This window comes from Salvia splendens, chromosome 9, assembly GCF_004379255.2.
Source record: "Salvia splendens isolate huo1 chromosome 9, SspV2, whole genome shotgun sequence".
NCBI lineage: Eukaryota > Viridiplantae > Streptophyta > Magnoliopsida > Lamiales > Lamiaceae > Salvia > Salvia splendens.
In genome coordinates, this window is record NC_056040.1 from 13,484,666 (window position 1) to 13,506,538 (window position 21,873).

Below are 21,873 nucleotides of genomic sequence, written 5' to 3' on the forward strand. Positions count from 1 at the left end.
TAGTTCGGTCAATCCACTTTTGATTCCGCGAAACTCTGCCTCCGCGCTAGAGAGTGCTACCACCTTCTGTTTCTTACTTCTCCATGTCACAAGATTACCTCCAATAAAGGTGAAGTATCCTGCGGTTGACTTCCTATCGTTCGGATTTCCTGCCCAATCCGCATCAGTAAACCCATGTATCTCCAAGTTCCCGTGTTTTTCAAACAGAAGTCCATGATCTGCCGTCCCCTTTAAGTATCGGACGATTCTTAATGCTGCATCCCAGTGCTCTTCTTGTGGTGCATGCATAAACTGACTTACAACTCCCACAGCATAAGCAATATCTGGCCTAGTGTGTGATAGATAAATTAATTTTCCAACCAACCTCTGATATCTCCCCCTGTCGGCAAGTCTTGCGTTTTCCTTCATTTGTAACCCATGATTTTGGACCATTGGAGTGTCCGCGGGTTTACAGTCCACCATTCCCACTTCTGCCAATAGGTCGAGGACGTACTTTCTCTGATTTATGAAGATCCCCTTCTTCGATCTTAGCACTTCTATCCCCAGGAAGTATTTAAGGAGTCCTAGATCCTTCATCTCGAATTCATTGAACAAGTTCTTCCTTAGCTCGATCATTTCTTCTGTATCATCTCCAGTGATAATCATGTCATCTACATATATGATTAGACACGTAATTTTACCTCCTTTCTTCTTAATGAACAATGTGTGATCGGAATTACTCTGCTTATATCCATACTTCTTCATCACCTCCGTGAATCTCCCGAACCATGCCCTTGGAGACTGCTTGAGCCCGTATAATGTCTTTTTCAGTTGGCACACCTCTCCATCTTGGAACTCACTAGCAAAGCCTGGTGGGGGTTCCATGAAGACTGGTTTTGGTAGCTCCCCGTGCAAGAAGGCATTAGTCACATCGAACTGGTGAAGTGGCCAATCCTTGTTGGCGGCGATTGAGAACAAGACCCTCACAGTATTAATTTTCGCCACAGGTGAAAATGTTTCATCATAATCGATTCCATAGGTTTGAGTGTACCCTTTAGCCACAAGTCTGGCCTTGTACCTTTCCACCGTGCCATCTGGTCTATGTTTTATAGTGAACACCCATCTGCACCCGACTGTCCTTACTCCTTCAGGCAACTTGCCTTTCACCCATGTATTGTTCCTTATTAGTGCCCTCATTTCAGTAAGCATAGCATCCCTCCAATGTTTATGTTTCATTGCTTCCTCTGCCGATTGTGGAATTTCCTCTTCCTCATACAGTGCGGCTTCGAAAGCCCGTGCCATTTTAGCCAAATTCCCTTGCACAAAATTTGCTACTCCATAACGGCTCTTCTTCCCAATCTTCTCAGGGGAGTATCTCTTTGGTGGTATTCCTCTTGTAGTCCGATGAGGGAGAACGTACCCTCCAGTATCACTGTCAATCGTATTATCTTCTTCGGGGAAATCTGGACTCAAGGGGTTAGGAGAAACTGTATTCTCACTAGGATCGGGTTCAGGAATTACCTCGGATATCATCGAAGGAGGATCCGGGGACGGCGGATGAGATGACTCTTGTGGTGAGACTTGCTCGGCGGCAATAACAACTGGTTCTGTTGGATCCTCAATCGAAGAGTTTGGAAGTGGCACAACCCAACTTAGATAGTCTGGTGAACTACCTGGATCACTCTCCCCCTGACTACTAAGGTGGGTGTGGTAAAAGAATTCGGTTTCTAGGAAGTTACAGTTCAAGGTAGTAATGACCTTTTTGGTGAGAGGGTCAAAACATCGGTATCCCTTCTGGTTTATCCCATACCCGACAAAGGCACATTTTGTTGCACAAGGTGATAGTTTGGTTCTCTCGTGTTTCGGGATATGGACATAAACGGTGCACCCAAAGACTTTAGGTGAAAGGTTCAGGTGTTGGGGAATTTTGGTCATTTTGGAGAGGGTATCGAGCGGGGTTTTTTTGTTGAGGATTTTGGTAGGGAGACGGTTCATGAGATAGACAGAGGTGGCTATAGCTTCAGGCCAGAAATGTTTGGGTACCTTGGATTCGATCATGAGAGCCCGGGTGATTTCAAGGATAACTCTATTCTTTCTCTCGGCTACCCCATTTTGTTCGGGTGTGTAGGCACAGGATGTTTGATGGATCATTCCCTTATCCTTACAAAATTGGGCCATAGAATTGTTAACAAACTCCCTCCCATTATCGGACCTAAGGGTTTTGATAGTGGTGTGAAACTGGGTTTGGATCATTTTATAGAATAAGACAAATTTTTCCACAACTTCAGATTTATGTTTCAAAAAGTATATCCAAGTCATTCTAGTGCAATCATCCACGAATAGCACAAAATATCGAAAACTGCCCCCACCAACAATTGGTGCAGGGCCCCACACATCAGCATGTATTAAGGAAAAAATAGAATTCATACGGGTGTTGGTAAGCTTAAAAGACTGTCTATGACTCTTGGCCAAAACACATGTTTCACATGAAAAATCGGTAGGAATAGAAATGTTTGGAAAAAGAAGTTTAAAGTAACCAGGAGAGGGGTGCCCTAGTCTTCGGTGCCACAGCCAAATTTCTTGTTTCGTGGTTCCGTGAGCCAGCATCGCATTGCCATGTTGAGCTATCTCATCCACGTAGTAAAGTCCTTGTTTCTCAGTGTCACGCCCAAGAATCCTCCTTGTCTGAATATCCTGTAATATACAGAAAGTGGGGTGCATCAGAAGTGTACAATTCAAGTCTCTAGTCACATGACTTATGGACATCAATCTCTGAGATAGCGTAGGAACATGTAGACAATTTGACAAACATAGAGTAGGAGATATATTGATAGTTCCCGACCCAACAACAGTAATCAACTCCCCATTTGCAGTTCTAATAAATGTATCAGTAATTTCACCATAGCTACTAAAATCATTTCTATCCGGGGTCATAGTATCTGTGGCTCCACAGTCAAAAATCCAACCCTTATTGCTCGATCTATCATTATTATAAACATGAAATGCAGCGGAAATAGTTTCTAACGATGCAAAGGGGTTGTTTGACATAAAACTGCAAATATTTGGGCTTTTTCGAGAATTTTCCATATTCTGGGGCCGTGTTTGATAACCCATAGGATCTGGGGGTCTAAATGAAATATCATGGGGTCCAATTTGTAATAAACATTTCTTCTTGGGGTCAAAAGTAGAGTAGGGAAAAATACAAGGGTTTGGTTTTAAACCAAACCCTTTACCTTCATAGACGGCGCCGCTCGTCTTCCTCAGCTCCTCCGCCCTCTCGGCGAAATTGCCGACTCTACGAACGCCGTCGCCGCCGGTCGAAGCTCCAGCCGACGATTTCCCTTGGCCAGTCGCCGTTTCCCTATTTCCGGCACCAATTCGAGCGGGATGCCCCTTCTCATCTACGCTGACCGCGAGCTTTGCTTGAGCTCTCTCATTCTGTTTCTCCTCCCACCACTTCGGATATCCGATTAGAAGGAAGCATTCCCCCCGGGAGTGTCTCGGTTTCCTGCAATGAGAACAGATTAGCCGGGATTTATCTGGCCTGCTTCCCGGTCGGTGAGTGGTCGTGGTGGGTCGTGGTGGTCCGCGCGAGTTGGGGCGTTGGCTCTGGGCAGCGAGGCCGTGCCCAATTCCTCCTCCTGTCGACGAATCGGATGCTCTGCCGTCGTCGTCTCCGGTGGGTGGGGGGCTGTGTTGATACTCCTCCGGGCAGCCTCCCTCTTTACCCAACCGTAGGCCTCTCGGCCTCCTATCTTGACTTTCGTCAATCTGGACCAGATCGGGTAGTCCTTTCCGTTCAGTTTGAACGTGACAGTAACGTTCTTGTTGTTCCTTAACTTTGTTGGTGTTTCCAGATCCGTTTTTGTATCCTTCTCGGTGTCTGACATCGTTTCTGATGTAGGGTTCGATTTCTGTGGTTGATTTGGTTATGAGGTCGAGAATTTGGTATATTGTGGCTATGATGATATTGTTCTGAGCCAAGATCATTCCTGCTCTGATACCATGTTAAAGTATCGGTAGAATCGATATATTATTTCTGAATGAATTTACATTATACACATAGCGTCAATATATAGGGCTAAGGACTCATCTATATGGTAAACCTAATTAACATAATTACATTGATTCCAAATCTCCTATACTTGGTAAAGATTGATTCTCGTATATCTTTTCCCTGATTTGGTGCAATCTTCTCCAACAAAAACTATTAAATAGGTCTCATATTCCATAACTTATTTCACTAATATTTTTTTATTATGAACTTACTATATAAACATGTCTCACATTTCATTAACTCATTTATCACTAATTTTTCTATCCACTTTTTCTTGAATTTCTTTAAAACTCATGTTGAGTGGGATACCGAGGTAATTGTAGACGAATGGAGTATATTAGATAGTCATCTTGCGAATTTAACATACGTGAGCTATAATTTGAACAATAAAATGTAAAACTAAATTAGTAGGTATGCTATTTATATTAATATTCGTATATTCTCAATCATGATTCCTATACCTCCGTAGATAGGAGGAGTATATTAGAAGACAGAATCTACAAAACTGGAACATACCAAATTTAGATCCGGCAACTTTGCTAAACTTGTATTGGCTTGAAAAGTTAAAAACCTTAAATTAGATAGTACTTGTGAATATTTTATTAGTTTCATATGTGAGTCAATCGTGATTAGCTTAAATTGAAGTCCCCAATTGATTGTGTTGTGCATCCTACCAGTGTCACTTTTTTCCGACTAGTTTCTTTCTTCAATTTTAGTCTCTAGTGTTTTAGTAAAATTGTATGCACGAATTAAACTTGGAGGATAACTTCGGCTTTAATTACACGGTTAGATGATCACTTAATATAATCAATCAATTGACACGTATGTTACCTCGAAGCTTAGTGCTATGTGGTCCTCATCTTCACTAATCCATTACTCCTATATGATGGTCATGGTGGATTAATAGCCACACCACATATGATTATAAAGAGCAAATGGACTAAACATTTACTGTGATATTTTACCATATGCACCTTGAATGTTTGGTAACTAACGTCCAAATATTAGTTAGATAAGCAAATGAAACGGATCTGAGATAGATTTTGTCACATTTAAAATTCGCCTTATAATCAGAAATCTAGAGGCTTGAGTTGGATGCAACGTGTCCTAATTCACTAATCTGGCCGGTTTAGTTTAATATGTTTGGACTGATGGATGATGGCTAGAGCTATTACATAGTATTAAGCTTTTTATTTAAAACAAATATAATTTCTAACCAAAAATATATTTTTTTCGCAAGTGTCTCATGTTTATTCACAAGTACTAGTATACTTTAGATGATGCTATTGCCTAAAATCAATTGACATTGTCTTTTCAATCTAAGATAAACCCATTTTTCAGTATCAAAAAGTCATGTTGATGAATAAAAATTTACTAATAATACTGGAATAATACGTTTCTATATATTGGATTAAAATCAGCCATTAATGAAAGCTCCACGCATTGTGAATAACGCATGTACGTACTTTGGCCTATATTCATTTAGTATTATGCTATACCTTAAGAAGTATTTTCATTTTTCTCAATATTATTTTTATAAATTTCGCTATAAAATATTGTGTCCTGAATAAACATCTTCATTTGTTGGTCGGTGAATTAATTCATAAAGTAAGAGTATAGTAGTAATATTTTTGTGACTGTTTTTATGTTAGTATTATAAGTTATAACTACGTTGGTTTTGTGATACATTTCATATGAATAGTAATGCCAATCTTATATTATATATATTTATGTTTTGTGATTATAATCGGAGAACCAATTATTTGGGAGCACATTCCCATATACTATAGTTTAATCAAAGACAATCTATGAATAAAGTATATATAGCAGGTTTGGCCAATCATGGAAGTGAACAATTATTAAATCCGCCAACAGTGAGCTAAATACATAACTTTATTCTATAAATAGTCCCAACTTATAGTTGTTAGACCATAGTCACAATTAAACACTAACAAATTTTATAAGTCACATAATGAGTTCTTTACTACTCATTTTTGTCTGCTCTCTTGTGATCAATTCTCAAGCCAGAACATTAACAGGTAACAGAAATATGCATCTACAAAAAAATTCATCATAGTAAATTAATTTCATTGGAATATAGCCATGCATAACATAAATATTGTGAAGCAGAAAACCGTGACCACCAACTCGGACTGCCTACCAGAGTGGCAGACTACAACGGCCCAGTGATTTCGAAACCGGGTTTTATTGAGATGATAGAGAGTTATGGGAGGGATGAGCATGAGTTTGCGCCGCCGAGCCCCAAGGAAGCGCCGCCTACTCACCAAGTAAGTGCAGCGGCCGAAGAAAATGAAGTTTGGAAGTTGAAAATGTATGGGAGGGATAAACCGAAGCGAGCGCCTCCAGCCCCCAAGGAAGCGCCGCCAACACACCAAGTGGGGAAGGAGGGCGGTGAGGTGGTACCTCCGCCTCCCCATCACGCACCACCAACTCACCAGGAGAATTACGGGAAGGAGGGAGGTCATCCGGCGCCTCCACCTCCCCACCATGCACCACCAACTCACCAGGTAAGTGGCACTGGCGGCGAAGAATCATGGGCGGTGTATGTGTTGCTCTCAGCCTCGGCCTAAGCTTTGTTTGATAATCAATGTTATGCTTTTAGCTATTGTATGTGTTTGTCATGTAAGACAATACTATTACTAGTAGTTTGGCCTCATTAGCTTTGTTTGTTTCTGCAATAAATAGGAATTTTTATCGTATATATGCTGCCCCTAATCTTAGTTCAGGGTCCTGTGTACCTTGAATATAATGTGGTTTTGTTAGCTACTATATTAATCATTACTGCCCAAAAATATAGATATAATAGGATGTGACATAAATTTTAATAAAACTCCTTTATGTAATGTGAGTGAAAAAATGATCGCACATCAACTATTCATAAATATATCGTGACGAGAGAAACTGATGGACCATGGAGTAGAGATAGTAGTAATTGAATTAGCTAGGGTTAATTATCTATAAAATCAAGAAGAATAAGTCATATCTGATTTGTTCTTCATCTGTTAAATAATAAATCACGAGTTTTAAATTATTAGCAAGCGCAAGTGTGTTAGACACAGCAATGACGCAGGTACTTGGCTTATGTACGCGCCCACAAACAATATTCATTCAAATTTCATCATACCATACTTCTATGTCTAGCCTAAAATAATGATTAATCGCTAACACTGCTAATGACAGATTGATAATTAAAGACTTCTTCCTAAACGACACACACTGCAACACCCATTGCGTAATAGTAGGACCACAGCTCCAAAACTCAATCTTGATAAAGCACGCATATGAATTCATGGTTTATAACAAATTTATCAAATTCGTTTCTAAATGTATATGTCAGCATAGCAGAAAAGATTCAACCCTATTTTAAGTAAAGATAGGGATACAACCGAAACCTGCAGAATATATTTGAGAATCGATAGAACTACCACGAACCCTCAGCGCCAAGAGTGGGATTTTTGAAAGCATTGAAATCCCAGAAGGTCTTCAATGAGTATGGCTCAGAAAGTGTGAAGCCCTCGTCTGTGATCTTTGCAATCTGGAACCAAGATTCATTATTATTAGAAACAGAATCTAGGATTAGAAATCAATATTATAGAACAGAGTGTAGGAACCAAATTTTTTGTGGACAACTGGACATCAAGTCACATATATGAAGCGAGCTGTAGAATTGAGGGCATTGTTTTCAAGTTATCTAAACAATTAACATCCTAGAGCTTATAGTTCTATAAGACTATAATGTGTTTTTAAACATAGATACAGTTTTGTTATTGGCAGTTAAGCCATTGGCGTTATTATGCTATTGATTTTCTGGCCTTTAAGTTGTTTTTATGTCTAGACAAACATATAAATGGATTCAATCATAACAGCTCAAAAGGATAATATCTATATGTACGTGCAGGAGATGCACAGCAACATGCAGGGCACGATTGAACCAACCAACACTACACACAGCATAGCCAGCTGGGGAAAAAGGTCAACTAGTATCAATACTTTACGATGGATTTTCATGGGAAAAGAACATACTGGTGGTCCGAGAAATCAAATAGAAGGATTTAAGATTAAGATTCAAATATAGTAGACCTTTCTACTTCAAAGAAACAATTTCATCAACATTTTAAACACAGAAAATGTATTACTTATAAATAAAGCCAAACCCTAAATACTCCATAAAGAGTAACCAAACAAAATTTCAAGGCTGATGAAATCACGAAACGTACCTGAAGTTTGTTGACAGCTGATCTGTCACGGTAGAGAAGCACCCGCATGCATTTCTCCAGTAACTTCACACCCTCTTCATAAGTCATGTCCTCGTGCCATTCATCACGAAGAATCGGCCTAGCTAGGTGGTTTCCGAACCCAGTTGCAACATGGTCGTCCTCATAATTCACTCCAATCATGCTAACCTGAAATCATATAACAAGATAAATAAAAATGCTATAACTAAAGTTCAGTAAAGATGTGATAGAGAACTTAGAAATCTAACACATACTGTTCCAAGATACTTCTGTCTGTTTTTTATACCACCAAGTACCAGTGAATTCCATAGCGGATTGAACTTATTGCGGCGATTATACATAACCCTAGTCAGATAGTTATGCACCTCTTTCGGACCCAAGGAATTTCCATCATCCCACATGTTATCATACAAGCTATATTCACAAAACATGCAAATCAATGAGTCATAGCGAAACTAAAGCAGTTCATAAAACAGGAGCCAGTACAATGAGGTAGATGACTTGCATAAGCTCATCAAGATAGCGCATGATCTCCTGGAAATCACTGATCTCGCCACTAGCACCAATAACAGAATGTTTTCCCACCGACTTTAGTCTTTCCACGGACTTGTAACGAAGAGTGGACCCATATGAACCTATCATGAAATAGCATTATGAACAAGTATTGTATGCTAAGCTATCAAAAGCAATTCCCATGTAATAGTGAACCAAAATAATAAAATCACCCACATAATCTAAAGCAAGCAATGAAATCAGATAGAATCACTAGGACTACAAGGAACAAGATCAAGTACTCAAAATGAGCCCTAAGCATTCAGTCATTTAAACAAACCAAGGTGTAAACCTCACATCAGTCAGCTAAATATCAATTGTTTGAGCAAATAAACAATCAAAGAAACTTTAATTTCACAAATATGAATCAAGGATGCATGATGTAAAACCAACCTCCCATATCAGCGGCAAAGAGAAGTCCATCTTTGTACTTAATCCCGATCACTGAGGTCCCTGTAACATACGGATACCTACACAAAAAAAGCCCAAAATAAAATTCTCCATTACAACCAGCCATTCACACGAAAACATATAACTAAGCAAAAATTACACGAATTATGCTAACACTACAAATTATACCAGAAATAATCAAAATGGGACCAGCTAAAACAGAAGAAATTATAAATTGTCAGATCTTTGCAAGTAAATAAACCATGAGGATCATACAGAGTTCTGTGAGAATCGGCTTCCGAGGAGAGCAAATTGTTCGTAACTGGAGCTGAATCGGCCAGCTGCAAGCAAAAGGGGGAAAATAGGAAAAAATCAGAAATTTAAAAGAATAATAATAGCATTGATCTTTGCAATTTCACGAACAGGAAATGCAGAAAAGTTGTAAACTTACCTGCATCATTGTAATTGATAGTATTTCAGAAACGCTGGAGAGATTTGAGAAACAATCTATTCTGTAAATCAAAATTCTGCACTCGGGTTTCCCTTTCCTCAAGACAACAGTACGCTTATTCTTGTGGTTAATTTGGATGGGCTTGGGCTCTGTAATTGGGCCACCAACCCCCGTAATGTTAATTAATCTCACATTAAATTGAAAAAGAAATAAGATACTCCTATTACAGAAAAAACAACACACAAATTTTCTGCTCATAATATTAATAATACTACGTCCATCGTTTAAGAATCAAAATTTTAGAAACGATACATATTTTAATATATAAGTAATTAGTAAAATAAACAACGATTTGAAATATTGTACTTAGAAAATGTGATACCAAACTCTTTCACAAACGGGATGGGAGCGAGATGAAAGAACTAAGTTGTGGGATAAAATAAAAGGCAATTGTTAAAAACATGCCTTTTTAGTTTAACAATGAAACTTTTTATATAGACAAAGGAAATTCTGGAAAACTAAAACTAAAAAATTAACACACTAATTGGAAAAGGAAAAATTATCAAAGTTAATTCTTTCCAATTACTATAATTAACTAATAAACCAAATAAATTACTATTAAATTAGTTTATCTAATAAAAACATTTGACTCAGCTTAACAACAACTTAAAAGAGTCCAATCGTTGCCACAATATTTCCCAGTTTCGGTTCCGCCTCCTGCAACCTCTTAGTGAGTCTGCATTCATGAAATGATTTCTCATTCTAAAGGATTTCTGATTTGTTCGCAGATTTTATTAATCCCCTTGCACAAATCACCATATATGTCGATTGAAGAAGAATGCTGCATTTGCTGCTTTATTCGTCTTCAGGTATTCGTATTCCAACAATTGAGCTCTGCGATTCTCTGTTTTTGAATTCATTATACGCATTCATATTGCTTCTACCGTTTTTCATCTTAATTTTAAATATGTATAGTATAGCTTATTTGTGCTTTTGATTATGAAATTGCTTGGATTATACAGTACATTCCCAATATAATACACCCAAATCCCTAGCTACGTTCAAACTGAATCTTTAATAAAGCCACTTTTATAATCTTACCTAATGAGTTCCAATCTATATATTTGGTTCCCATGATATATGATTGTATTTAGTTTGAGATTAAACTGATGAAATTGATCATATCCAAAAACAACAGAAAATGCATCAATAAAACACTTATAGCATGTATGCAAATTGTGGATGAGCTTCAAACAAATGGTCTCAAGCTAGATCTTTTTTTGCGTGATTTAGCCTTACATTCTGGGCATGCAACTGATTCACAGCTGCCGTTTTCATGCCAACATGATCCATCACATACCTATATTGACTCCTTTTGTTTCTTCTCTTGTTGCTGTTTACATACATTTGCTATGCCATATTGCTTGTGTTATATTATATCAGCAGGTTATAATTGGATTCTTAGATTTAGTTAGAGATATGAACGGAACTCTTACAGGTCAGTTTGTGATACTTGTTCTCTGCTTCTTCTGAATATTCAACCAAGAGAAAAGAATTAGAGTATGTTATAATCCACATGTTTTCTGGTTGCTCTTTTGAGATGCCCTTGACCATGCCAGATGCAATTGGTATGTTCTTCATGAAGGTAGGCAAGACCCTTGGCCATGCCAAGTGCAATTAATCACAAACACATAGTATAAAATACTAGTGATATGATGAAATACGCAATGAAAGAGTAAGAATGGGAAATAATGAAAAACCACTACATATACAACTCTTCTTGATATTAGGTAGAGAATTCATTAGAGCATTAGCTAGCAGTCTGCAAAATTCCACGCCCTGCCACCATTGCTGGAACACGAGCTGAAGGTGCGGCCCTGAGCAGCCGACATGCACCTCTCGCCCAATGAGAGGGCGAGTATGGACACGTGCGATGTGCGCGGCTTGTATTAAATTTTAGGCAATTTCAATTTTTGGAACTGAAATGGAAGAAATTGAGGTGGTCATCAACCCCTTCGGATGCACGGCTCAGTGTGGATTCTGTTGACAGTTATGCAATCAATTATTCATGCACATAGCTAATACATTGGATGTGTAGTCTTCTTGGTGGGTCTCAAGACGATGACGTGAGTGGATCAAGTTATATGGGAGATAACTGACCGGGTGGTTCAGTTACCAAATGTCGTTGTCACTTGATCAAGACGTTCTCTCTCGTTCCCACCGCAAATATATTTTTATAACTCCCAAATTTGCACTACTTTAACAGTAAAGCGGCAAGTTCGGGGTCGATCACACAGAGAAGAGAAACCGGTATGTTGAGTGTGTGAATAGTGAACAGGGGACGGCTGCTGCCACGCTTTAAGTTGAGAGTTTTTAAGCTACTAGATTACGCTAGGCAGATTATAAACTATCTACTTGATCAAGGCACTCATCATGCTGGAAAAAAACAGAAATTGGACCAAGTGAACGACAGGTTGGAATAAAGACTAACTACCTAATCACGCTAAGAAACTGCGAAAACACCTTGACATTCAACATATGAAACACTGTATCAGAGACTTTAAAGCAAACTAAACTAGAACTGTGGACAAATTTCTCAAAAACACAATAACCCCGAATTTTATATTAAAAGCTCAGACCAGTACTGTGAACATGCGGAATACAAAAAGATCGATTCTTTAACTACGGAACAACACGTAATTAAACTAAGCTAACAACTTCAGAAAATAAGAAAGCGAGTAAATCCGAGGAGCTCTCGGTCGGAAACTTGAGACGGTACCGAACAGATATTGAGTATTCTGTCGCGCTCCCTTCGGTCGCTCTCTCTCTAACTTACCATTTCTCTAACTAAGCTATCTTCGGAACTGGAAACTAAACTAGAAACGGAAAAGAGAAGATAAAAGGAAGATTTTCAATTATGGTGGCACATCCTCTATTTATAAGCTCGCCGCAACGACCTTCAGCTAGATAACGATTTCGGCAGAGAATATTCACTCACGCTAGGATCACGCACCTCATCAATTGACACGTGCCCCTTCTTCTAGAATGCGGTGGTCCCTCAGCAATCGAATGAGGATTCTCCTTTGTTCTTGATAACTGAGTGATGATCCTATCCAACGCATCAGCTACACGTGCTTCTCTTCTAGAATGTAGTGGTCCCCCGGCTAACTGCTTGATCACCCCCCTTGATCATTCCACCTGATTTTATCCTTTTTTGCCATCTGCACCAGCTTGATCAGCTTGGCCTTGTTGCCTTGGTCAAGCGGCATTCCTGCACAATTAACACTCGCTTTGTGCGATAAACTGATCAAGTAGCATACATTTTACCCCTAAACCGATGCATAAAATAGGCCTTATCACTTCCGAACGAACGAAGTCTCGCGACTTATGGATGTGCCATTTGATTCGATAAGTACCTACATGTTGCCTACGGGAATGCTTGGTATGATTCTGCTTATTTATTCGGAGTGCATTCAACGCATAATATCTTAGGTGGCAGACGGCTTAAACAATTGCTATGTCTGCACGAGGCAAGACATTATGAAGTGTGAGAAGAATAACAAAAGTGCTCGTGCGTGCTTCTGGTGTTATGCTAGGTCGAGATGCCAAGTCCTATGAATCCACTAGATCACTTGGTCTAGGAACTCAATAGAACACGGAATGCTCTGTCGTTGGGCATACTAAACTCCCCTTCAAAGATCCCTCAACCCGAATACTATGGATTAGTATAGAGAAGCAGGGGTCGATCCCACGAAGATGGACACGTAAGAAAGCATTTAGAAACTTTGGACAAGGGCGGCTGCTGCCACGCAAACTAGATTGAGGTTTAACTACGACTAGACCTAGGCAAGAAATGTAAACACTAGACCTAGGAAACTGTAAACATGCTGAGACCAAACATCATCAAGACTACGGGATATTAAATTCCCTTCTTAGACCGTGTAAACGGCTACCTAATAAAACCAGACAGGAAGCATATAACAGTGGGAACCATAATTCCAGAATTAGCAAGTACAGCAGAAATGCTGCAAATAACAAACTGAAACTCTAACTAACAACGACATGCATTTTTTTAACTAAATCAAAAACGAAGATGAAGAAAACAAAGCACGTACCTAGATTCGAAAAGAATATAAAAGTTGGGTCGTCGAAAACTTACAACAAACCGGAAATAACACAGATCTACATATACTAGACGGAATGAAATGAAAACACGAAGGCTATGCATAAATTTAAACCAACTCTGCTCAGATTCACGTCGGATGCTTAATCCACTCCGGATACAAGCGATCCGAACCAAACAACAACCTCAATCAACTCCATATCTTCCGATCTAACAGATCTACTCCGATCAACACCGAATTCAAACGATTCCAATCAACTCAGCTACAACACCGAATTCAAACCTCCGATTCAACCACCAACAAACTCTGATCAACCCGATCCAGCCGTTACTCTGCACAGATTCAGTGAGCAATTGCGAAACGCATCCAACACAAGTAAACTAACTCAAACTCCAGAAAATCACAGGAGTGAAATCAGAAATCAACATCAACAATATAACAGAAAATTAAACTTGCATTAAACACAAAAATATTCGGTAAAAACAGAGAGCCGAGCTCCGAACAGCGAAGCTCGGTGAAATCCACAAAATACGAGGAATTAAAATGGAACTTGTTTCTTCGCCCTCGACAGGACGGTGTTACAACCCAACTGAAATGCGAGAAAGCGAAAAGTGAACCCAAAATGCAAACCCCCAGAATTTCCCTCTAAAGAACCCAAGTGTATAAAAGAAAAGTGAGCTACGAGCCACAGACTGTTAATGAGGCCTCCACCCCCGAAGGTTCTCTCCTCCTCTTTTTTTTTCTTTCAGAATGCATGCTTCCTTCCTTATATAGGCGCGGACATAATCTTCTAGAAGCCTTCGTAGAAATCTCCATTCTACCCTTCAGCTCCGAGATTTCCTCCGTCTTGCAATTTTCCTCCACAATGCTCACTTCTTCGCCAGTTTCCTCGGACATGTGATTGTCCTCTTCTTTTCCTGGACCTAGCGAAATTCTTCTACACACCTGGCTTAAAACGTGTGTTAGACCCAGTAAATCCACGAATTTATCCCCTAGACCTATGCATGAAATTAGTCTTATCACATTACTTCCTCTGGCATGCTTGGTAGCATCAATTGCATGCATTGTTCATAGAAGAATTACCATATGCCAATGACAGTGATCGACCAACATCTATAGATTTGACATACGCTTTTTGGCAACGCTGGTTCGAACAATGGCATCAATGTCCTCAACCAGACTGACGTAGTCCATGACGTTATAAATGGTAAGGTGTTGACCATATTCGTTTCCAATGGTAATCGGTACGAAATAGGATATTATCTCATCAACGACATCTATCTGAAATGACCCACCTTCGTGTCGCAAACACAATTTCTTGTCCCATAAGGCCAAAAAGCGTTCGTTTCACCCATATTCAAAAGGTTGCACGGAAGGATGCCAAACGGGTATTCGGTGTTCTCCAAGTGCGGGTTGTTAGCATGATAAGACCAAGCATATGTGGTACAAAGGTGTGCTAGGTGACATATATACATGCATTATATTTCACAACACGATCATTGAGAACCGACAACGGATTCATTGTAAAACAAGTGTACCCCCAAATATTGACGCCTTAAGTATATGTTGCTTGGGTCAAGAGCAATAGTTTCAAGCTATAATGGCGGAATACATCTATTGTAATACCCTGACTTTTTCTACCCTTTTTATTTGTTCTTGTAGTGACATCGTTTGTGCACCTGAAATTTTTGTCTTGTTTCGTTTGTCGATAGAAGGATATAATCATTTTGGGCCTATAACAATTATTCTTTTCCTACCCCCAATTTATTTAATTTTTCAAGCCCAATTCATTTTTATTTGAAACTACATTTTGAAGCCCAAATTTTGGAGAAGTCAGTCTTTCTCTCAACACAAAACTGTTACCGTAAATCACTCCCCGCAAAATCTCAACAATTAGAGATTAACCGGTTTTTTTTATATACATGTATGTCTTCCTCAATCCCACGATCTTTCAACACATAAATTCAATTTCAGAGAAACCGTGTTTTCTCCCATGATCTGCAGTTACAAGCGCAACTCTCATTTACACCATGTTCCAAACGGCAGTTTCATAATCCATTCTATACTTCCTAATCTGCTCCATATTTCACAATTGAGAGGAAACACCTGAGTGAAAGCAGAGAGTTCTGTGAGTCGAAATTCAGCAAGGAGGATTCTGTTCCAACTCAATTTCAAACCCAGCATGTTCAGGAATCTGAACTGGCGCTGACCGAGATGATGCGGTGCTGGACGGCGACGCCTCTTTGCCCGATCAGCAGCCTCGCAACCGGCGGCCAGCAGCAGCGCACTGTTGAAACTCCGAGAGGGCAGCGACGGCGAACGATTTCGAAGATGACACACTGAGCATGAGGAGAGAAACCGGCGACCGGTCATGGTAGACGAGGGAGACAATGTTGTTCAGTCCGGAGGAATGGCGATGGATTTACGGTGGCTGATAGTGGCGGACGGCAGCTGTGTGAGCGACGGTGCTGCAGGCAAACTGAATCAGCGGCGACGGAGAACCCATTGTGCTTTCCAGAAACGAGACGGATCCACGAGAGAGAAGGGTGTTGAACTGAATTTATGAGAGCGAATTAGATGGAGAGAAATAGTTGCAGACGATGCAGATCGCCTGAGACAAAAGAGGAATTGGAGTTCTCTGATTTTGAGAGTTTGCTAAACGAGAGAGAAAGATGAGAGTTGATATAGTGTTTTTGGGAACACTCAAATTGAGAAGGGTTGTTGTGTATAAAAGTAAATTGGGGATGCATTGTTGGGGAAGAAAGAGAAGGAATAAGGTGACAATTCTCCTGATTTTGAATTGATAGAGGTGAGAGGCAGAGAGAGAGATCGGGAAGAGAGGGAGAGAAGGGACTTGTTGCTCAAAATCTAGGGAAGAAGATACTAATGGGCTCGTTTTTTTCCAAAGCTCGGGCTGCTCCAATTATAAACGAAAGAAAAGAGAAGCATGACTCAATGAAGGGAAATTCTCCACTGACAATATTGCAGTCGAATTAAGGAATTCAAATTCAGAAAAATTAACGAATGAGGTGGGCTTTCTTTTTAAATAAGGACTATGTCCTAAGTATATTTATTTTTGCGAAATATGTTTGTCATGCCATATTTTTGTGTTGCTATTGGACCTATCTGAAGTGGCTTTTGCCATATATGGTTAATCGAATTTGGGTCTGACTAGGGAGTGAGTCCCTACTCAGGCTAGTGTACACCCCGTAGATCGTGCGCTATCTCTTTGAGTTGGCCGGTCTAGTGGCTTGGAATGTGGCCACATTCCTTGTCATGTATGTTCAGATATGGTATGGTGATGTTGGTGATGTTGGTGAAATGTTTTAGTGACTCGGGCTCTTTCAAAGTTAAAACCTCGAGGTCGCTCGTTAATGGCATGAAAAATATTTTTATTGAAAATGTTTTCGGCATGAGTCCATTGAGTGCATCAAGTTCTCAGCTATGCATGTGTTTTCCCTATGTGCAGGTTGAGCAGTGACGAGCGCGGTGGGTGTTGAGCATGAAAGTGAAGAAGATAGTAAATAAAATTTTATGAATATATTATGTCTTCATACATAATAGTATTCTACTCTCGAATGCTTCCGCTGAATATTGTTTCTTTTGCCAAGTATTGTTGAGATAATATTTGTTTCGAGTTGCTGATTGTTGAAATGATACTCTGATTTTATTTGAGCTATTCTAACTCATTTTGAGTTATGGTCGAGTTGTGTAGATTTCCCCCTTTATTCCACGCTTCTTTAACCCTTCCCGAGTCGCGATCAACCGTGTTTTCTATCCTTAGAAAATGCGGGCGTGACATCTATTGTTTTGGTCGAGACCCATGTGATCGAATTCGGGTCTGACTAGGGAGTGAGTCCCTACTCAGGCTAGTGGACACCAATGGGGATCGTGAGCCGTCTTTTGGGTTGGCCGGTCCAGTGATTGAGTTTGCGGCCACCTTCTCGTTTCACATTATGTTGTTGATGTTGACGAGATTGATGTTGATGTTGATGTTGATGATTGCTTAGTGGGGAGTGAGTCCCTACTATGAGTTTAATCGAATTCGGGTCCTAGCAAGGGTGCGTCCCTACTCGGACTAGTGTACACGATAAGGACCGTGAGTCATCGAACGGGTTGGTCAGTTTTCGTGCTCGTGGAAAGTGGCCCCCTTACACGGCACCCTAAAGAACAGATATGGTAGTTTCTTAAATAATTCAAGGAGAAATGGTTGTGTTTTTAAATGATGAGGAAAAAGGATTTGAGGATGAGTTGAAAGTTTGTGTTTGAGATATTTTTAGTATCTCAGGCCTTTTCAAGTTAAAACCCCGAGGTCACTCAATGGTGGAATGATATAACTGTTTTTATAAACTTGTTTTGGCCTTTGTCCACTGAGTGCATCAAGTACTCAACCATGTATTTCTTTTAAAAAATGTGCAGGTTGAGCGTGACAGGTGCGGTGGGTGTTGAGCAAGACCGTTGAAGAAATTTAAGTGTTTAGAATGTGTCATGTCTTCACACATGGCATATTCCTTCTCTCAAATGCTTCCGCAGAGTAGTTGTCCTTCTTTTGAGTTCTTGTATCGCTGAGATAATATTCATTTTTGAGTTGTTGATTGTTGAGATACTCTGATTTTATTCGAACTATTCCCATTTGTTTCGAGCAATGGTCGAGTTGTGTTGTTTTCCCCTTTCTTCCCCGCTTTTTTAATCCTCCTCTAATCGCGATCAATCGTGTTTTCTATCCTTAGAAAATGCGGGCGTGACAATATAAGACATTCATATCAAACAAAATATATTTTTTAAAAATAATTCAACCACTTAGCTTTGAGTCTACCTGTCACTTGCTAATTCAACCACGTAGTTTTGAGTCTTGACAGTGGAGCACAAAGGGTTTGCTTTTAATGGGACAATTAATCCCATACGATGTGTATGTGGGGCTAAAAAGTTAAAATCAATATTACTACGACTATTACAGTCATACGTCGACAACTTACAACTATAAGTATTAGCTTTATCTTTTTCTGGCAGTTGTTATTTACTTTCTTAAAAATTACTCAATAGTCATACTATCTTAATTACTACTACTACTATTCCAATTTAGGCAGTTGATAGAGTAAAACTAAAACTCAAGAAGTTTCTTTAACTTGAGTGATCTCAATTGTATTTAGCTCTATATATAACACTTGTTTCATCGATCCAAATCACCATATATACATAAAACTGTTGTGTTTGAAAGTAGTGTCTACACACAGCAGGAAAGGAATGATGGACCTAAGACTTTGAGTATATACTTTGCTCTAATTTGAAGTTTGTAGGATTTCTCTTTTGAATGTAATTTATTTACTTCGTCCTTTTTTCGCATTTTCATATTGTTTGATTCGTTACCTCAATTTTAGTACAAACGATATTCATTTCCTTGATTGATGCTTTGCTTGGTGAACTATATCGAACCAGTGGGGTCAGTGAGCTAGCAAAATAAGACGTTTGATTTCTGGGATATTACAACATAAGGGTTTCTCCTTTCGTCTCCTCTAACACACACAACACATACAGAGAGATGCAGGAGGAGAGTATTGATCACTTTGTTCATGAGCATACTCTGACGCTTATTCAAAGTGATAACAACGATTTTTGCTACGGGTGTGGTAGATATTTCTTTGAAGAGGCAGCCTACGGATGCACCAAATGCGGTAATAGGAAATACTTGCACACCGACTGTGCAGAAAGGCCGACTAAGATTACGCATTCTAGGCACCCGCAACACACACTCGTCCTCAAATTAGCTGACGCTCCAAGGAAGTGTGCAGCGTGTCACTATAACGTATGGAGAATTGGTTACTTTTGTACTAGTTCAGGTTGTGAGTTCCAAATCCACATTCAATGTGAACTCGCTGCTGGCGTGAAGCATGTGGCCGATGAGCAGATATGCATACAGCACCCCAGCCACCACCAACACCAACTCATTCTCATGAAGAAACGTCATTCTTTCAACTGTGATGCCTGTGGCACCATGGAGACGGGAAGATCTTACGTGTGCATTGCTTGCCAGTATTGGATACACGAGGACTGTGCCGCCTTGCCCCCCACCATCGACTACAACCACCACCACCACCCTCTCTCTCTCGCTTTCTATCTCCCAACACAGTATACCAATTTTTTCTACTCATGCGATATATGCACCAAAGATCTGTTGGTCAACCGTTGGGTGTATCATTGCCAAATTTGCAGATACATTGTTCACATCAAGTGTGCCACCAATCCCCCCACTCCCACTGAATTGTAAGATATCATTTCGAGTTTTATGTCTCATGTTATAGTTTCCAAATTGGACTATTAATGATTTAATGCTATTTTCTTGCACTGCAACAGTCATGATCCAAACGATCAAGAGGTTGCCTCGTTTCCAGTTCGCGACGTGCATGAAGATCTAATCAAGCCGTTTGTTACCAGAGAAAGAGGACAAATGGTAGTCATCCCAGCTCCTGATGACCAAAAATACTCCTTTCCTTTCCATCGTCATCAGTTGATCTTAGTCTCATCATCCATCTCAGAAATCGATGATGATGATGATGATGATGACGACGACGGTGAAGATGGTGACGGTGAATTAGCATGTGATGCCTGCACTATGCCTATATTTCCATGCAAGAAACACCAATCATTTTCATCTTCATCTTCAGACTCCTATAGGTACATGAGCTGTGGTGAATGCAAATACTTTCTCCACTTGGCTTGCTTCAACTTACCGCCAGAGCTCCCCTCTCATCCACTGCACAAACATCCTCATCACAACCTAATCCTTGAAGCTTGTCCCAAACTCGAATTTTGGACCAAATGCAACATTTGCCTTTTCTTATCGAATGGGCTGCGCTACGCTTGTAGAGAATGCAACTTCATAGTGGATGTCAAGTGCGCTTCACTGCCCAAAGCCATCAAACACGAGGCGCATCCAAACCACCATCTTTATCTCAAGTATTTGCCTACCAGAGGAGATGGTCGGCAAGGAGTCTGTCGCGGTTGTGTGAACACTGTATGGTTTGGTTTACTGTACAAATGCAGCAGCTGCAGTTTCACTCTGTGCAGCATCTGTATATTTCTGCCGCAGGTGAACAAGCACGGGTGGGAGAAGCACCCATTGCCGTTGACGTATGAAGGCCGATTCAACCATCCCGGCGACTTCTATTGTGACAGCTGCGAACTAGAAATGCATCCAAGGGGGTGGATGTACCAATGTGGCCACTGCGATACCTCCTTCCATGCAACCTGTTTTCCTGAAGCATCTGGTTATTGTCGAAATATCAAGTTTGGGCAGCAGTACAACGTCAGGGGTGATGTTCACCCTCATCCTCTCACGTTTAAACTTGTCACCACTAAACTGCGCTGCGACGTTTGTCGTTTCACAGATATAGGGCCTGATCCCGCTGGATTATATTGCTCCTCGTGCAACTTCTTCATGTGTATGGACCGCTGCACTAGTTGGCGCCTACCTCAAATTCTCCCCGTCGAATAACGACTTCTCTAAGTTGTGTGTGTTTGTTAGCTTCAACAATAACTTGGTTGACATGGTCTCCCACTGTCACTGCTTTTGTGTTCTGAATTTATTTCTCTTGTGATGGTTTGAGTTTCTATTACATTGGTTTCATATTTGTTGACTTTTTTTTTATTTAAATATATTCTAATATGCACTTGTATTTGGGCTTCCGTTAAAGAGATTATACTCAATAAATATGGTGGGCTGCGTGTGCTTGATCAAACTTTTTAACTTTGTTTGCTTTCATTTTAGTTCATTCTCTTTAAGGACAATTTTATTTATTCTTTCTCCAAGTGGGAGTGTTTTAAACTCTTAAATAGGAAACAAAATTTAATCAACTTATTGAATTGGTGATGCGTGCATATAAATATTCGCATGCCATCTTCCTAGAGCCAATATTCGTTTGAAAAGGAATAATTCGACTTTAATGTGGGGTTTAAAAATGAGTGTTGTCCGAAATCAGTATTAAAACAAAAGTAAAGAATCCCATTCTATTAAAAGATTATCAATTAAGGAAATTGGAGAATTTGTTTACAACTTTGCTTCTCATA

The 21,873-nt window shown here is 39.8% G+C and overlaps 3 protein-coding genes across 4 annotated transcripts; 2 read left to right on the plus strand and 1 right to left on the minus strand.

The window, feature by feature from the left end:
* The first annotated feature begins 5,970 nt into the window (after nt 1-5,970).
* LOC121747595 (early nodulin-75-like) lies at nt 5,971-6,713 on the plus strand. Its single transcript, XM_042141665.1, has 2 exons — nt 5,971-6,075; nt 6,167-6,713. Exons 1-2 carry the CDS (start codon nt 6,009-6,011, stop codon nt 6,625-6,627), a joined length of 528 nt encoding a protein of 175 aa, XP_041997599.1. The 5' UTR covers nt 5,971-6,008; the 3' UTR covers nt 6,628-6,713.
* A 595-nt stretch (nt 6,714-7,308) lies between these two features.
* Nucleotides 7,309-9,835, minus strand: LOC121746728 (proteasome subunit beta type-4-like). The gene is made up of 7 exons (XM_042140648.1): nt 9,686-9,835; nt 9,511-9,575; nt 9,238-9,314; nt 8,798-8,927; nt 8,547-8,706; nt 8,275-8,460; nt 7,309-7,592 (listed from the first exon to the last, which is right to left on the minus strand). Exons 1-7 carry the CDS (start codon nt 9,692-9,694, stop codon nt 7,479-7,481), a joined length of 741 nt encoding a protein of 246 aa, XP_041996582.1. The 5' UTR covers nt 9,695-9,835; the 3' UTR covers nt 7,309-7,478.
* Nucleotides 9,836-10,381: 546 nt separating this feature from the next.
* Nucleotides 10,382-21,545, plus strand: LOC121746850. Of its 2 annotated transcripts, none has more exons than XM_042140793.1 (3): nt 10,382-10,554; nt 19,246-20,070; nt 20,161-21,545. In XM_042140793.1, the coding sequence occupies exons 2-3, from the start codon at nt 19,349-19,351 to the stop codon at nt 21,299-21,301; spliced, it is 1,863 nt and encodes a 620-aa protein (XP_041996727.1). In that variant the 5' UTR covers nt 10,382-10,554; nt 19,246-19,348; the 3' UTR covers nt 21,302-21,545. The 2 variants fall into 2 exon arrangements, with proteins under 2 accessions (XP_041996727.1, XP_041996728.1); XM_042140794.1 differs by having other exon boundaries at nt 19,345-20,070.
* Nucleotides 21,546-21,873: the final 328 nt, after the last annotated feature.

Excerpts from the sequence above, each read along its gene's own strand:
- LOC121746728 (XM_042140648.1), bottom strand. Across the intron at positions 9,315-9,510 it reads GCCGATTCTCACAGAACTCT|GTATCCGTATGTTACAGGGA; the intron begins GTATGATCCTCA and ends TTTTTTGTGTAG. Across the intron at positions 7,593-8,274 it reads CAGCTGTCAACAAACTTCAG|ATTGCAAAGATCACAGACGA; the intron begins GTACGTTTCGTG and ends TCTTGGTTCCAG.
- LOC121746850 (XM_042140793.1), top strand. The coding sequence starts at position 19,349 with ATGCAGGAGGAGAGTATTGATCACTTTGTTCATGAGCATACTCTGACG. Across the intron at positions 20,071-20,160 it reads CCCCCCACTCCCACTGAATT|TCATGATCCAAACGATCAAG; the intron begins GTAAGATATCAT and ends GCACTGCAACAG.
- LOC121747595 (XM_042141665.1), top strand. The coding sequence starts at position 6,009 with ATGAGTTCTTTACTACTCATTTTTGTCTGCTCTCTTGTGATCAATTCT. Across the intron at positions 6,076-6,166 it reads TCAAGCCAGAACATTAACAG|AAAACCGTGACCACCAACTC; the intron begins GTAACAGAAATA and ends ATTGTGAAGCAG.